This window comes from Anser anser, assembly GCF_964211835.1.
Source record: "Anser anser genome assembly, chromosome: 9".
NCBI lineage: Eukaryota > Metazoa > Chordata > Aves > Anseriformes > Anatidae > Anser > Anser anser.
The window spans coordinates 18620260-18637242 of NC_139729.1; the positions used below are offsets into that span (position 1 = coordinate 18620260).

The window sequence follows — 16983 nt, forward strand, 5'->3', positions numbered from 1 at the left end:
TTTTTCCACTCAGGCGCTATTGCGGCCGCTCGCCGCCGGGGGCCTTCTCGGCGCGTATCCCGGCAGGCAGCGCGCGGGGTTCTCCCTTTCGCCGCCATCTTGGTGCGCAGCCATAGGGGTGAGACGGGCTGCGGCGCCGCCGGGACGGGGATGGGAGGGGCTGCCCCCGCCGTGGGGCTACCGGCGGGCGCGGGGTACCCGGGGTGTTCTGTCTGGCGCCGTGCGGGAGAAGGAGCGGGCGGGATGGCGCCGATGCGCGGCGGATGGTGCCGGCCGCCGCCTGAGGCCTGGAGCGGCCGGTGCCGGGAGGCGGCAGAGGGGTTCCCCCGCCGTGAGGCAGGGGCCGGCCTCGGGAGGCTGCGGCGGGCCCCGCTCGCTCGGCGGGGCAGAGGTGGCGGCCGGGGGAGGCTGACGGCGTGTGTGTGTCGTTCTAGGCCTGCCGGGACCAGGGCTGCAGGAGGACACCATGAGCGGGAGGTGAGTGAGCCGCCCCGAGCTGCGGTTACGGCGTGATTTTGGCGGGTTTTATTAAAAGCGGGGTGTTTGTGAGTGCTTGGCTAAAGCTGTGGGCAGTGAGCCGTGTTCTGTGCCTGCTCTGATTTTCCAGGACAGCTTCTCTACCCAGTACACCTGCTGGATAGCCTGGGTCTCTGTCAAACGACCATAACTGGGTTTGCGTGTTTTGAAATCCTTGCCTTGAACTGGTTGTAGTTGTTTGTGTTGTCCCACAGCTGTCAATAGATTGTTGACTATTAATAATGGTTTTGTTGGAGTAGTCCCAGTCTTGATCATACTGTTTCATTGATTAATGGAGGTACTGTGCCACTGATCTATTTTTTTATAGATAGAGGGAGGATTGTGTTCACAAATAGTGGAGGGATTAAAACGGAATCGCAGTGTTTTGTTTTAATATTTATCTGGAGTTCGCTTTGTATGGAAGGCAGAACTGGGTAATGTTTTGTGGAACAAGCCGTGCCATTGCTTTAAGTGTGTAGCACGAGCAGGTCTTCGTCATGGAGAATTGTTCAGCTTGTGTCAGTCTTCCAGCACACAGGCACTGAATTCTAAGGCTCTATTTTTGCCTGTCCACATAAACTGCAGTTTGAGGCTGCAAATGAATTGCTGCCAATGCTTTCTGCTGCAGCAGCTCATGCTTAACTGCAGCACAAGAAACTCAGCATACACCTATTGTCCGAGTTACTTAGCTGTTCTCTACTCCGTGAATGTAAAGATTTGCAGTGATTTGTAGAACTAAGTGTTTTTTTCCTCAGCTAAATTTCTGTTGGTGTGGAAATAGTTTCTTCTGAATCAACGTATTGTTTTGTTTTACCTTCAATATTTTGAACTGAGTTAATTTGTACATTTTCAATGTCTTTAGGTTGTGGTCCAAGGCCATTTTTGCTGGCTACAAACGTGGCCTCCGAAACCAGCGAGAGCACACCGCCCTTCTGAAAATTGAAGGTGTCTATGCTCGCCAGGAGACAGAGTTCTACTTGGGCAAGAGGTGTGCCTATGTATACAAAGCGAAAAAGTAAGTCACTTACTGCTGTTACACTAAATTTGGCAATTTCTGTATCAGGTTTTGCAAATGCTGGGGTGTGAGCAGTCTACTTAGATATCTTTAGATAGAACAAAAAAAGAAAGAGCTCAACTTGCAAACAGTGTCCATACAGCATTGTGTAGAGCAGTTTCTTTGGTTGGTCTTAGGTTTGAAGTCCTTTGTTATTTTTTAATTAGTTGACCTATGTGTCCATCATTCCGATCATGAAATTAATGTATAATAATCATTCACTGTTATAAATGATGCATTAAAGAGCAAATGGGAAGAAGAGCAACCTTTGCTTGGGTCTGGCAAAAACTGAAGGCAGATTGATAGAGTAAATTGAGGTGTGATGAACTTGTGTTGAACGCTGTTATTGGGATATTTAATGGCAGAATATTTTGTGAAGGCTGGAGGAGTTTATCCTGGCTTTTGCGTGTCCATGTCAGAGCACTTATGCTGTGCTAGTGTTGGTGGAAGTCTTTAGAGTGGTCGCTTACTGCCTTCCCTTTGTTTTTCCTTTGAGCATAGTTGCTGAGATACAGGAGTTTAGCATTGTCTTGAATAAAATTGATCAAGCTGTTCGTGTGACCACCGTCATTTTGAAGATGGCATGTGGCATTTCTTCTAAGGATGTGTTTTCTTCAGAATTGAGGAGTTCTCAGTTGGATCTTAACGTTAGTGTTTTCCATATTAACCTTTATGGTTTGTTAATAGTTCTTTGGAGCTTGTGACAAACTAGTAGCTGCAGCGCTTGACCCATTTGGAAGGCACGGTGCAATTTGTGTGCTCAGAGGCTTTTCTGTTTCCTCAGCAACACCGTAACCCCTGGTGGCAAGCCCAACAGGACACGAGTGATCTGGGGGAAGGTAACCCGTGCCCATGGGAACAGCGGCATGGTTCGTGCCAAGTTCCGTTCCAACCTCCCTGCCAAGGCCATTGGACACAGAATCCGAGTGGTGAGTAGTTCTACTTTAGCAACGAGGCATTCATTGGCAGCTTTTGGGGTGCATTTTAATCCCCCAGAGTATGAGGGAAAGCTTGAACTCTCATTTTGTTCTGTTGCTGTTGTGTATTCCTTGCGAAGCTAGGAGAGGTTTATTGCTGGCTGCTTGTGCTGAGAGGATTTGTTGCGCTGTGAAGGGTTTTGTATGCTTGTTCAGGTTGCCTGGAAAGGCTCTTAAAGTTCCTGGACTCTTCTTCAGCTCCCTTGCAAAGTTATTTTGATTTCTTTTCCTTGCATCTTGCATATGTACTTCTTGCACTCTTCTGCCCCAGTTCCTACCCACTGGCAAGGGAACTGTGGCATCATTTTTTTTTCTCCTACCTCCCAAATGTTTTTAACTAAGGGGCGATTATCTTCCTAGTGATTTTGTCCAAAGAAGCATCATGGGAGTGTTGATTCTTTCTCCTGTGGCTTAGAAAAAGCACAGTAGGAGCTGCATGGTTAAATCCTGAAGCCAGACACATGAAGCCTCTTCCACTCAGCGAGCAGGAGGGCTGACAGCTGTGGGGGGAGCCTGGGCACTAGCAAAGTGCTCCTTCAGTCACTGAACTAGCTGTTACGCTTTCTTACTCTTGTACCTCTTGTGTAAATGGGGGAGTTGCTTTTATAGCAGTTGAAGAGAAGCTTGTTTAAAATCAGTGCCATAACAAGGTGTCTAACGTGATTCTATTCTTGTATTTTACAGATGCTGTATCCCTCTAGGATCTAAATTTTTATTGGAAATAAAATGCAGAGTCTGTTTCATTTTTGTACATTCCTATTTTATTTTTTCCACCTGTTTTGAGGGATTTCATTACTCTTCAGTGGCATATCAGAGTGTACAGTGCAGTGATGTAGTAGTGACTCCAAACTAGATCCTAAGATGGAGATTTGACCCAGCAAGGCACTTGTACAGCAGACTACATTCTAAAGGCAAATAACTGGCAGCCCTTACCGTGACCTGTCTTTGCCTCCATTGCAGAACGACTGATTTTCAGGGCTAAGCAATAAATGTTTACAACCTCAGACTGTGCACGCAAGTTTTCTACAGAACGGGAGAAATATTTCCTCACCTCCTAGTTAGGGGAAAACTTCTTGTATTCCTGTTTCTCTTGAACTTAGCGATGACTGCTGTTGGGACAAAACTGTGTAGTGGGACATTAAATCCCAGCAGGCGTAAGTCGTTCCAACTCTCATCTAAAAATAATAGTTTTAACAGAATCGGAGAGGCCACGTTTGGCTGGACAGCATGCATGCCATTAGGGTCTGCTCTGTGTAATTAAGTTACTCACCTGTTGGACGTTTCTGTTGTACAGCTCTAGTGCGTGTGCTTTAATACCTGCTGGTTTCCTTTCCAGCCTTGCCACAAAGAGTGTGTGGGATGGGAAGGATCTTTAAATCAGGATACTCTCAACTTTCATGACTTTAAAGTCTGTTGAACAAAAAGGCAGTGAAAATAGACTGAAGGATGCATAAGTCTGAGTTTCTTGGTACATCTCTCAAAAATACTGGGTAATTTTAAGGGAGGTTTCAGGCGGCTGCAGGTTGCCATGGCCACTGCTGATGTCATAGTCTTCCTTTCTTCCCAAAATGACCCATCGATACCCCATGAGGGTGATAACTGCTGATGCATCACGGCAGTTCGGACAATAGGAGAGCATCCCTGGCTGCTGAGGCAGGTGAGTCAATGCCCTAACCCTCGCTCCAGTGTATGTTTTCTTTTTTTTTTTCCCCTCATGAATGAGAGCTTGCCTGGCCCTGCTGCTTGTGTGAGAACGCTTGCAGAGAACAGCTGCAGCTTCTGCATGGATGGAGAGAAACCGGGCAGCTTACGGGGTACTTGGGTCAAGCAGGGCTTTATTCTTAGAAACACCGAGTTGTGCGCATAGGCCAACGTGACGCTTGGTGCCCAGGTTCAGACACAGGAGGGAGGATGAGCTGGGCTTCACAAGCAGCATGATCTGGGAATTAAAATAACGTCCCAAGGAAGGACAGACGTTGTACACAACCGCAGCCTGCAGTGGAGGGCAAGGCAGGATCCTGAAGATGTTTCGGCTGCCTCCTGCCGCAAGGGGACGCTGCTCCCTCAGCTTCATGCCATCCTCGCTCCAAAACCCTGATTTCTTCGCTGCGTCAAAGCTGAACAACCTACCTCAGGAAATTTCTGTCAGAAATCATGGAGTTTCTGCTTTGCATGAAGTGAGGTGTTTGGGCAAGGCAATGTCCCCTAGAAACCTGCTGGGATGGTTCAGCTGTGAGCAGGGAGGGAGTCAGAGCAGGACGGCTGCCTCTGGGTTTTAGACTGTCCCAGCACTGGCACAGTAAAAGAAACCCAGATATAAGAGTTAAGACCATGCTTTTCTAGAAGACCCTGGGAGCTGAGGTCTCTGGTACATAGTTCCCATCAGCACAAAGCTGCTGAAATTTCCCAGGTTTTTTTGTAGACACAGGAAGATGGGATGGCCGAGACGCTGCAAACAAGGTAACGGTCCGTCTCCTGTTGTGGTGTTTGCCATTAGCATGTTGGTTGTTTTCAAGGTACTCTGAGCACATCAGAGTAGTTGAAGGGCTGAAGACCTGCTCTCTGAACTTGTTACAGTGGCTGGATCTGTGGGGACCTTCCCACCTACCCTGATGGAAGGCCTGGTTGAATTACTGGGATGAGTGGTCTTGAATTGGTGTCACTGTGGAAGCAGTAGATAATTTTTGTCTTTAAAAACAGTGGCGCGTATAATAGCTCAACTCGCATCCCGTCCTTTCTGGGCATGACAAGGCACCATTGTTAGTTGTGCTTTTTTTGTGTTAGGACTTTAAATATGTCTTCTTTATTTAATTTTTTTTCAGATCTTATATCCAGCTACCATCGAACTATCACCAAAAGAAATATTAAAGCCTAGTGTTTATTTCATTTCCCTGTGTGTTTCTATAAGCTTTAAAGCAATAAACATCAAATAATGTGGAACTGCTGATAAAACTGCACGTATGTGCAATATAGTATGGAAGCGTTAGGGTTTGCAGTCGGTACAGAGCCTCTGAGCCAACCTGGAGGATCCTTTCCCTCAGTAACGTTATATTCAAGTACGGATTCTTTCCACATCCCTAAGGATAATGAGGTGATACCAAGCAAAGCAACACTGCTAGAAGTGTTTGGGTGGTGCTGGTACTTTGCAGCCTCTTGGATGAGGTTTTGGTTCTGTGGAAAAAAAAATGCTTTAAAGGACAGGGAGGAAAATGACCTTGTCTGGTTGTTCGGATGTAATTGTAGCACACTTGACCTGATTTCTCTGTTGTGGAAGAGTCTTTCAGTGAGCAATCAGGCATCTTGAGGTAAAGCCCCACCTTTTTTTAGAGTGCACTTGCTGTTTTGGTTCAAGCTAAAGCAGAAATTACCTCCCTCGAGTCAACACAAGATGCTTTCTGTGTGCTGCAGGCAGTTCAGGCAGCTTGTCATTGTAGAAAGTTTGGCTTCAAAAGGCTTCTCATCAGCACATTAGAGCATCCTTAAAGCATGTAACCATGATGAAATCCTGTGCCTCTGCTATCTGCTGAAGCATCCGAAAGCTGGTTAGCCATCCAGTTTCAGGCACAACTCGTGTGTCACTCAAATTTCTCCTGTCAGCACGTTCCTGCCATGTCCAGGCACTTTGTGTGGTGATGCGTGGCGCTGCTGGTGGGACAGAAGCTGTGAAGCACGAGGCTGCAATCCTGGGACCACGGGGATGCCCTGCAGGGACCAGTGCTGCAGCTGCAGGGGTGTGTGGCTGGAGCAGGAGTGCGATCACACGGGAAGGAGAGGAAGCAGAAGGCCCTGGCACTCTTGGGCTGCAGCGTGTGTCCTTCCCTGGCTCATCCTGAGTGGACACAGGAGGCTCAGAGCTGCCTGCTCTGCTGCTGTGGTTGCTCCTCCAACGAGGTGTCCAATGAGGCCAAGTCACGGGAGAGCCACTCTTTAAGTGTTTAAAGCCCTTCTCGTTTTGACTAACACAGGGTTGAGGAGCTTTCATGTGGTGGCGATGGCTGCCGGGCGAGAAGGGGCACCGAGCTCCAGCAAAGCAGGAACCAGCTGCTGTGGCCTGAAAGCTGTCCGGCCACCTCAGCTAGAGCCCGAAGAGGAGAGAGACATGCTAACAAGCATTAACACTGCTCCACGGCCCAAAAATCTGTCGAGGCCTGTAGGTCTCTTCCCGAGAGGCAGAGAGAATGACCTGCTCTGCTCAGCTGGCATCACACACTGCGAGCAGCAGGGATCGGCTGTCCTGTGGGCTCCTGGTGTATGAGCATCTGATTGCCACCTCCAAAAGAAGATCTTGATCAAAATGGCACTCAAACCAAGCTTTGCTTCTTTCTGAAAGAAAACTTTGGTAGCCCTGCTCCTTACTGATCCAACGCATCGTGCCTACGTGCCAGGACAAAGTCCAAACACACGTTGGGGCAATCAGGTAGGGTGCCAGGAGGGAACCTTGCCAGCTGGCTACCTGTGGCCTCTTTCAGGGCTCAACGGTGTGAAAGCAGGCAGCTCCAAAACATCCTGCTCTGCCCATTGGAACAACTCCAGCCTGGGGAGCTGTTGGACCTGTCCTTCGTGGCTCAGGTCCTGCCGTCAAACCAATGGCCATGAGGTTTCAGGGCCCGACGAGGCCGGGAGCGCAGGGACAGTAGCATCGTGGTTATTTCTTCCTTGGCTCTGGCAGGGCCTGGGGACCCCTTGTCTCTAAGCAAAAACCCCCAGGGTTTTGTCTGCATCGGAAGAAACTGGTGATGGGAGCAGCTTCAGCAAACATCTGATGGCAAAGTGGGGTTGGGAAATCTTTGGGTTGGAAACCTGCTTGGGATACACGTAAATAGAAAGGAAAGACAAGAATCCTTTATATCCTTTATCCTGTCCTCTCTCTGCTCTCTTTAGATGACAGGTAAATCATGGTAAGTGCATCTCCTAAGGGGGCCTAATCCCACAGATCTTTGGTCTTAGAAGTCAAGGCAATACTAATATAAAGGGTATATTTATTTCTCTGGACAAAGCATCCTCTCTTCCCCCTTTTGAAGTCCAAAATGAAGAGATGATGTGTTTGCCCTGAATAGGCATGGGCATATGTAAGAGGTGCAATTACCCTGCCTCGTTTAGGGCAAGCTGTAGAGATTTTCTACAAGCGTTTCTGTCAGATTGCTGTCTGAAGGCAAAGGGCAGAGTGTCGGGCCTTGTAAACACATCTGGGTTTCTGCTCGGATGCTGGCCAGAGCTCTGAAGTCACTTTGTTGGGGACTGCCTCTGACCCGTGCGAGCTGTATCTCTTTAAGTAACACAAGGGGAGATAAAGGTGTATTTGCTGTTAGATCTTGCCTCTGTTAATGAGTAAGGAAATGTAAACGAGGTTGTTTGGGTATTGTGGGTGACATTCACCTTTCTAACCAGCCCCCTCTGGCAGTGGTAGATGTGTACCCAAAATTAACTATACAATCGCAGAGGCCACAAAGAACGGCTCCATCCGTTCCCAAATATTAGTTTTTGGGTGACTGTGCTGGCAGTTTAAACGTCAGGGCCACCGAGGAGAAACAGCCAGCAGTGCTTGTTCTGGGCAGAGCTGGGAAGATCCCTGCGGTTTTTCCTGTACCCTCCCCACGAGGAAAAACTTCATCAACCCGGGGAGCGACCTGCCGAAAGCCCCCTTCCTGAGGCACTTTGGGGTCTCTGTGCGAGCCACTCGCACAGCACTGGTTGAGAAGAGCCCTGCGAGCCCGATGCTGTGGTGGTCTTTGCACACCAGGTGGGGTGTTGCTGGCACTACCACGCTGCAGGATGTGCCAGCAGCGTTTTGGCAGGCTGGCATACAGTTTTAACGTGTCGTGGGGCTGGTTTGCAGGGAGCGCCCCACGTCCTCAGAGCAAACAGGTCTGGGCTTCCCCTGGTCAAACTGGCCGAAGCAAGAGTTTTTCCTTGGCTTGGTGCTTGCAGGGAGGAGCTCTTCAGCTGTCTTGTTGTACAGATCCCTTCCTGGAGCCCTTCTGCTTGTGGCTGGCTTCTGGAGAACCCCCGGCATGAGATCCATACCTAAAATTCTGTCAGAGGGGAAGGTGTGAGCAGAGAAACCCCAGGGCTGTGGGCGGCTGGGGACCTGTACCTTCCTGATGCCCCTGATGCTGCTCCTGGCACGGCTCCTGGTGCTGACTGCGCCCAGGGCTCTTCTCCCCCGGATAAAATGCAGGGCCACGAGCAGGATTCTGACCAGATGAGAGGAAATCCTTGTAAATGCAAAACCTGGGCAACGTTAAGGCCAGACCTGGCTGTTGAACTGTGTCCGACTGTATCCCTGGCACACTGACATCTGCTCTCAGGATCCCCACGCTGGCGTGGGACCGTAGCCTCTTGCAACAACAGACCCTGATCTTTGGAAGAGGGCCCTAATCCTCCTGGTTTATCTCCCCCAACCTGGTTATCAGCACTAGTCAATGAGTAAGTTACTTTTACTAAGAGCTAGGGCAGAAAGTCTCTCTGAAACCCTTGCCCAGGCTGTCCAGCCCAACGGTGCTGGCGTGGGGCAGTGTTTGCTAAGCCTTTTGTAGCTGGACCATGCATTTTCCTGGCTTAAAACTGGTGGCACACAGCGACCTCCCTGAGCTGCCCCACCTCGGCTGCGCCTGAGGAGCTGCTGGTGGCCAAGGGGAAAGTCAGGGAGCGGGCACGCTGGCTCTGCCACCTTAGGGGCACCTCTTGGCAATCACAGACCCTGGGTGGGTGCATGGATTTCTGCTCTGCTTTCATCCTCGGCGCTCTGAGACCTCCGTGTCCCACAGAGGTGCTCTGCAAGGGCAGCTGCCTGCCGCCGGCACCTCTGAGCCATTCATTCCCTATCAAACTGGGAGCTATTAAATGTTTGGGGGGCGTCTGGGACCTGTTTATGACACGGAATAGGGAAAGTGTTAACTGCGTGTGCTGCGGGTAAGAGCTTCCTGGTTCACCTCCAGGCGTGCCAACGCCGTGCCGGGGCTGGGCACTGCACTGGCCCTCACGTGGCGTTCATTCACTGTCGGCTGGCAGAGCTCACTCGTGGCCTCTTCCCTGTGCCAGGGCTGTTAAACACGTGCCAGCACTGAAATCCTAATTATAGCCCCGCACTTACCCCTGCAAACATCCCGTGCTCCCATGGGACGTGTCCCAGGGCCGGTGGGGCTGAGGGGCTGTGTTTGTGCTGGGGGGGGATGCAGTGTTTGCAGAGGGGGAGCGAAGGGGGATTGCGTGGGAAGGGACCCCGAGGTACAGCGTGTGGGGTGGGGACGCAGCTCGGCTTTGTGGTGCTTCTGGGGCTTTGTGCTCGTGCAGGAATTGGGGAACCTGTGAGCTGTGGGGTGGGTATGGCCCTTGGGGTGCTAGCTGTTCCCCACGGTGTGGTGTTATCGCGGTTATAGCACAGCCAGCTGTGGGCTACAGCCCGAGGTGCCCACGGAGGCCACCCCACCGCCACCCCGTGTCACAGCGTGTCACACACTGGGGGTGCACATTACACCCGTGGGGCGTGCAGTCACGGTGCCTCATGCACGCCCCCTTCGCGACCCTCACATCCTCCTCTACCCCTTCCCACCTTCTCTCACCTGCCTTCCAGCACCTCCCGAGTTCGCCGGGGGCCTCGGCGCACCGGGGGGGGGGTGGGATGGGACCGGGGGGGGATGCTTTGGGGCCGGTTGGGGTGGGATGGGATGGGGCCGGGATGGGGCCAGCCCCTTGCGGAGCTCCGGGCCCGGTGCCGGGAGGCGGGCCGGGGGGCGGTGCGCTGCTGCGGGCCGGGCTCGGCGGAGGCTGCGGAGGAGGCTGCGGAGGATGGAGGCTGCGGAGGAGCTGCGGGAGCTGCGGGCGCTGGTGGAGCGGGCGGGCGGGCGGCGGGCGGTGCTGCTCGTGGCCGAGGTGGCCGAGGGAGCTCCGGCGGCCTCCACCTTGGCCTCGTTCGCCCGAGACTTGCTGGGAGACGAGGCTCCTCCGGCACCGGGACCGACACCGGGACCGACACCGGGCTGCCCCTCCCGCTCCCGGTGCCGGTCCCGGGGCGGCGGAGGGCGGCGGGCGCTGGCGGCGGGGCTGCTGCTGGTGCTGTGCCGCGGCGGGGCGGCGAGGGGCCGAGGGAACCGGGCACGGCTGCGGGAGGTGGTGCGGGACGTGCGGGGCCGCCTCCCCCCGGGGCCGCCGCCCGCCGCCGTCGTCGGTGTCCTCCTGCCCGGGGGGGACGGGGAGGACGCGGCCGTGCTGGACGCCACCCTCCGCCGCCACTTCCCGGCCCCGGGAACCGTGCAGGGGGCTCGCTACAGCCCCGGCAGCCCCGCAGCCCTCCGAGAGTGCCGTGCCGCAGCCTGCCGAGCTCTGCGAGCGGCCCTGCAGCACCCCGCAGGTACCGGGGGTACCGGGCACAGGGTGGGCATCCCGCCCGGGTGGGTCAGGGAGCCGCGTGGTGCTTCCCCGTGGGGTCTGTGCCATCCCGATGGGAGCCCATCCCAAGGAGAAGTGCTGCTTCTCAATGGGATTTGGCCTTCTGCAATGGGATTTGCTCCGCTGGCCGGTGGGATCAGTCCCTCCTCGGTTGGACCCGGCTCTCCGCCACGGGAGCTGTGCCGTTGCGGTGAGATCTGCCCCTCTCCGGGGAGATCTGGCCGTTCCCAAAGGGATCGGCTCCGTGCTGGTGGAGTCTGAGCCTTCCCGGTGGGATCTGCCCCTTCCCGGTGGGAATCTCAGCCCTGGCAGCCGGGGAAGGTTGGGAAGCACCGAAGCAGCGCTTGGATGGCAGGGATGTGGCACGTGGCAGCTGTGACGTGGGTGCACACCGTGCTTACATCCAGGGGACGGGGGCTCGGGGCGCAGCCCGTACCGCAGGTCCTGCGGGAGGAAAGTGCTCGTGTCGGCTTCACGGAATGAGTTAGAACAAGTGGGCGCTTGGGTGTCAAACCACATGCTGTTGGTGGCCAGTGAGAGCACCGTGAGGGTGGCAGGATGAAAGCTGGGTGTCACCGGGGCCTCGAGGCGAGAGGCGAGGCGTGTTTGTGTGCAGGCACAGGGCGCTGGGCAGCTGGGCAGGCTCTGCCCCACAGCAGCCACACAAAAAAATAAGGGCTCACGTTAGTCTTAGGCACTGCTTGTCTTGGGTTGTTCCCCTTTCTTCCTCCTTTAATTTTTCCCACTTTTCTCTTGCTCCGCTTCAAGTCCAGGCGCTCCAGCGTTCTGCTCTTTCTGGGCCCTGCCCCTGAGGGGTCCCAGCGGTGCTCTGCAGCTCCACGGGGACAGCTCCTCTGTGACCCCAGGGACACGGGGACAGCCAGCTGCAGCTCAGGGGCTTCTTCCACCGGTTCAGCTCAGGATCCTGGATCTGAATGCTGAGGGGCTTTGAGACCAGTGGGACCCACTGCATCCCCCTGGGACCCGCTGCATCCCCCTGGAGGGTGTGGGGCTGTCTTCTGCCAACCCTTTGCGCTGAGGCAGGCGTGTCCCCCTTTCCATCTTCCCTCCTTCTGAAGGCTTTTGCTTTCCTCACATTGTTCCTGCTGCAAGAATTCCTTCTGGTGATCTCACGGATGCCAGTGCACCCTCCAGTTCTGCTCTGGTGGGACAGCAGCTGCAGAGGCAGAAAACCATCCCTGCGTGTCACCTTTTTCCACCTTTGCACGGCTGGCACTTGCCTCAAAACATGTGTCTTTGTGACTGGCTGTGGATTTGTGCTCCGTGCAGCTGTGGGGTTGGAGAGCAGTGGAGAAAGAGGAGCAGAAAGCCTGAGCAGGCGCTGCCAGCAGCCTGTTTGTGTGTGCTTTGTACGCGTCGTGGGTAGGAGGACTCAGCTTTAATTCACCTCTGATGGTGCTCTTAGTCATGTAAGTGTCCCATGGCCTGCATGTGCGATGAGGATGCTCCTCCGCTGCAAGGTCAGCTTCTTTTCATGCCCCTGTGAGCCCTATGTACCGAAACCTCCACGTGGCTCCTGCTGTGCCACTTGGGAGAGCTGGGGACCTGGCAGTGCCAGCCACATGGAGGAGAATGGGCTTCAGTGCGGCCTGGACTCCTCCACCCTGTGGCCTTCCCCCAGGAGAGTAATATATTTAGTGTAATGTGAGGGAGGAATGTGTGAAATACGGGCCTGGGGCTGTGGAGCGCCCTGCAAAGCAGGTTCTAGGGGTGCCACAGAAAGATGTCATCAGTGGGGGCTGAGCTTGTCACGTTCCCCTTCTCAGCTTTGAAGTTTCCTTTCTCAGCTTTGAAAGGGGCTTGTGCTAAGCTGACAACAGATGCTCTTGCATCTGAATAAGGATACTGGGAGGATTGCAGAATATCTGTGTATAATTTGTAAGGCTGTGTCCGTGTGCTCGTGCCCTTTTTATTTCAGACCAGCCTCAGTGCCCCTTCCTCATCTAGCACATCACTGCCCTGCTCTGCCCAGGAGAGCCACCCTGGCGCTGAGCCCCTTGCCGGGAAGGCCCCAGGCTCTGTTCGTTGTGTGGTGGAGCTGGGACGGGAGCAGCAACGGGGCTCACGCGCCTCGGGTCTCAGCAGGAACGAGCCAGGTGCCCCGGTGTGTGCAGAGCCCCCGAGGGCTGTGAGGAGGGGATGTGTTTGTGGCTGCAGGTTTTGGTTTGTGGACGGGTAGGAAACGCGGCTAATATAAACCTTTTGGTGTTGCAATGGTGCGATAAGACGAAGGACGCTGAAACGGTTTATCATTTGTCACTGGGAGATAAGGTCTGATTAGGAGGTGAAAGGCTGTGAGGTATTTCAATGGGGATGCTGAGCTGCTGCTCTTGGAGACCGTACAAAATGAGCTGTTGTAGTGTTTGCAAGCTTTCATGTTATAGTGAAACACTACAGCAGCTTGGAAGTAACTTGCTGTGACCTTCATTGTCCTCCAGAACAAAATGCTGTATGTGGATGGAGGCCACATGCTTGCTCCACTTTGCAATCATTACAGCTTTAGTTTTTGGTGTCCTGCGAGCCCCTGCTCCCCACGGGAGTGCTGAGTAAAGGGGGGAGTGGTCAGTAGGTCAAGGTGGCAGAAGCCATGTGGTAATACAAAAGAAAAACTTCCTTCTGCAGGAGTGCTCTGGGCGTGTTAGTCCTCAGGAGCGCCACGTGCGCTGGCTGAGCCCCTGCCAGGTTTCTCTTCCTGGGCCGCCAGCGACTGCCGTGTCCAAACCAGCGTCTGCTGGGGGAAACGAGCCTTCAGGGTGGGTTCTGGCAGCCCTGTGGCACAGTGGAAACCAACACTGGGGACAAATTTCCAGGCACTGGAAGCCTGAGATAAGGATTTCCAGGAGCTGCCCTGTGCTTTTCAGCAAGGAGCGCCCCAGTTTTGCTGCTGGAGGGGGTGAGTCGGGAGGTGGGGGAGCACGGCACAGACCCAGCACTGTTCTGAACTGGTCTTCTCTCATTTGTCCAGAAGAGGAGAAGGAGAGGGAGAGGTGGAGGCTGCCTGCCTTCCTGCAGTGCGCTTCCTGGAGCCGGAGGAGCCGGAGAAAAGGCCACATATCGAAAGATGCAAACAATGTTCATGAAGGTATGCCCAGCTCCCGTGAGTACACCTTCGGTGACTGCTGGAGGTTCCTCACCGACTCCCTGGTGGTCCTCATGCCCGCACCCCTTGCTGGTGGCCTCCTGAAGCCAGCTCCAGCTCCAGACGTCTCTTCTCTGGCTCAGTTTTGGCCAGAACATAAAGACACCTGGCAGCTGTGCCTTCTGGCCTTTCACTTGTCTCAATAATGGCACTCTGGGTCCAGTGTCCAGCTACGCCCCTGGAGGACTGCTGGGCTCAGCTGCGTTTTGCAGGAAATCCTGGCGACACGACTGCTCTGCATCCACGCAGTGAATTGGAAGCATCACCCCGATCTTACGTGATGTTTTCTGCAAATACCGCTGGGAGCAGCGTTCCCAAACCACTTGCATTTGAGGCTGGCGGGGATGAGCACGAGGGCGGTCAGCCCTGGGCTCACTGATTCAAAGGAAATTGTTCAGGCGTGGTGTGGAGATCCACGCTGCTGCATGGAGCGTGTGAGCAGGGGGGTTCTGCTGTGAAAAACATGAGGGTCTGAGAAAACAACTGAAATGGCCAATTTGTGCAGCTTTGAGACAGCTCCTCTTGGGGAAGACAGCGGCGCAGAAAATTGATGTGCCTGATCTTGCAGTCGATGCCAGGCAGGCGAAGCCTCATACCTGCGCAGAGCATTTTGAGGTTGCTGAGTCTGCAGGAGTCCATGGGGCTGTCTGCAGGGATGCTGCTCCTTTGCTCATGGGTCACCTCTACTTGGTGAAGTGATGCTGACTTTGTAAAACAAAACGAGAATCCGTTATGAAAAAAAGCAGCTGTGCTTAGGTTGTGAGAATATATCAACTGCTTCATCCCTACGCTTTATTTCCATGTTGGTTTAAGTTGCAGTTTACACGAGGAAGGGTTTCCCACCCAGCTCTCCCTTGACCCCTCTGTGCTCTTTGCAGATGACCAGCAGGACCCCCAGGAAGTGGCTCTGACCAGCCTGTCTCCCAACGGAAACTACGAAGAAGCTGCAGGAGGCACGGGCACCTAGAGCTGCGGGGCACCCGGCACGATCCATGTCCCGGTCCTGCCTGGCTGGTGTGGAGCAGCGGGAGGAGGAGCTGCTGTGTGCCTGCTCACGCTCTCCTCGCAGAGCCCACCGCTCCCAGGAGATGCTGGAATTCGCCAGGGTCTTCCACGGCTGCCAACAGCCTCCGAGGTCCATGCCAGAGCCATCCCCTGCCCTGCTCCCTGCTGCCTGGGGATGCCTGCAGGTGCCGGTGGATGCTGGGCTTTGGAGAAGCTCTTTGGGAATGTACCCTGGGCAAGGTGACGTGGGGACTTTGGGTGTCAGTCTGCATGAAGAAAGGGGAATGCTTGCTAATTTGGAGCAAAATTCCCCACTGAGATTGCCAGGGCTGGCCTCTCAGGCAAACAGTCTGCTGCCTTGTTTTCATGCGTTATTGCTGTTTTGAAGTTCCTGCCCTCTCTCTGATCAAGAAAAAGAAAAAAAAAAAAAGGAAAAGACAACACGGTGACATGAAGACTGCAGTGGGACTAAATATGAGGTCTTGGCCAGCTGAAAAGGCTTAGATGTAGATAAGCGATGTGAAGAAATGTTTAAGCAGTTCCAAAAGGCTACCCGTAGTCTGTGGAGCAACAAAATTACAAGTCCTTGGTTTACAGGGAATATTGTTATAATGGTAGAATACCTATTTTATGCTTATTTTAATGCAACAGAAAACGGGTCTTGGTTTGCTTGCGGCACAAGCTCCTGGGCTGTGTTTGCTCCTAGCTGTCCCTTTGGAGTTTCACCGAGCTCAGGCCAGAAGCTTCGGCCCCTCACGTCCTGCCTCCCTGTTCCCTGCTGGATGACGGCAGTGCGTGTCCGTCTGTCTTCTTTCTCACTTCTTTTTCCCAGCGGCAGCAGAGCGTCTGCAGTACTGCCAGCTCCAGCCAGCACTCCCCTCCAGCAGCGTGCCTTCGGCTTTTCTCGAGCTCTTACCCGAAGCAGGGGCTGGGTTTGTCACCCGGCTCTGCTTGTGACCGTCAGCGGTCTTCCCGTGCCTCAGTCTCCCCACCAGCAGGATGGGGATGGCGACGCCTTGCCTACCTCACCAGGGCGACGACGGTAACGCTGAGGCTAGAGTCGTTGCCCTTCGTGATGGTGCTGCTCTGCCCTTCGGGCTGGGAGAGGTGAATCTTTATTTTCTTGCAGTATTTGGCCTTTGCCACCCAGAATGTACCAATGAAGAAGCGACCCACTACAGATCTGCAGTAAAACCTTAGCGTTACAAATCCAATGGATTTATTTACTGGTAATTTATAGGTAAATCATTGCACATTTCTCTCGCACTGAAATTTGCATTGAAACTGGTGAAGTGTCAGCAATTTAGAGGTGTGAGTGGGAATGCATTTGACCCCAAGTATTTTTTTTTCATTTGGCTGAAGAGTGAAGTAACTTTTTTTCTTTTTTTTTTTTTCCTACATTAAGTGGGTACACGATGGTGCTGTATTAAATTTTACATGTTTAATTGATTTCATAATTTAAGGGCTCTGTTATTCTAAGTGTTTGCTGTAAAGAATAAAGACATTTCATTTCTGAATTACAAATTGCTTGTTTGTTTACTATAACGTCATCTTCAAAATAATGTTATACATGGATTAAATGATTATTGGGGAAAGATTGGGGGAAGGGGATCGGGGGAAAGGATGGAGGGTTTGAGATTGGGGTAATTATTGGGGAAGGGGATTGGGTGAATTACTGGGGAAGGATTGGGGGAAGAAGTTTGGGGAAGGATGGGGGGAAGAACGGGGGGAATTACTGGGGAGGGGGATTCGGTAATTATTGGGGAAGGATTGGGGAAGGGGACTGAGGGAAAGGTGGGTGGGAAGGGAATTGGGGGAAGGGAATTTGGGTAATCATTGGGGAAGGGTTGGGGGAAGAAGATGGGGGGATAGATTGGGGGAAT

The 16983-nt window shown here is 53.3% G+C and overlaps 2 protein-coding genes across 3 annotated transcripts; both read left to right on the plus strand.

Moving 5' to 3' along the window:
* Positions 1 to 5: 5 nt before the first annotated feature.
* On the plus strand, positions 6 to 3290 carry RPL35A (ribosomal protein L35a). 2 transcript variants are annotated; one of them, XM_083848270.1, is made up of 5 exons: positions 6 to 118; positions 435 to 477; positions 1379 to 1531; positions 2355 to 2499; positions 3232 to 3290. In XM_083848270.1, the coding sequence occupies exons 2-5, from the start codon at positions 467 to 469 to the stop codon at positions 3253 to 3255; spliced, it is 333 nt and encodes a 110-aa protein (XP_083704396.1). In that variant the 5' UTR covers positions 6 to 118; positions 435 to 466; the 3' UTR covers positions 3256 to 3290. The 2 variants fall into 2 exon arrangements, with proteins under 2 accessions (XP_083704396.1, XP_083704397.1); XM_083848271.1 differs by having other exon boundaries at positions 66 to 102.
* A 6928-nt stretch (positions 3291 to 10218) lies between these two features.
* On the plus strand, positions 10219 to 16624 carry LOC310904066 (uncharacterized protein C2orf72 homolog). Its single transcript, XM_083848269.1, has 3 exons — positions 10219 to 10897; positions 13922 to 14038; positions 14974 to 16624. The coding sequence occupies exons 1-3, from the start codon at positions 10336 to 10338 to the stop codon at positions 15060 to 15062; spliced, it is 768 nt and encodes a 255-aa protein (XP_083704395.1). The 5' UTR covers positions 10219 to 10335; the 3' UTR covers positions 15063 to 16624.
* The last annotated feature ends 359 nt before the right edge of the window (positions 16625 to 16983 follow it).

Coding starts and splice junctions, on each gene's coding strand:
- LOC310904066 (XM_083848269.1), top strand. CDS start 10,336: ATGGAGGCTGCGGAGGAGCTGCGGGAGCTGCGGGCGCTGGTGGAGCGG. Junction 10,898..13,921: donor GGCCCTGCAGCACCCCGCAG/GTACCGGGGGTA, acceptor TCATTTGTCCAG/AAGAGGAGAAGGAGAGGGAG. Junction 14,039..14,973: donor TGCAAACAATGTTCATGAAG/GTATGCCCAGCT, acceptor TGCTCTTTGCAG/ATGACCAGCAGGACCCCCAG.
- RPL35A (XM_083848270.1), top strand. Junction 1,532..2,354: donor TATGTATACAAAGCGAAAAA/GTAAGTCACTTA, acceptor CTGTTTCCTCAG/CAACACCGTAACCCCTGGTG. Junction 2,500..3,231: donor TTGGACACAGAATCCGAGTG/GTGAGTAGTTCT, acceptor TGTATTTTACAG/ATGCTGTATCCCTCTAGGAT.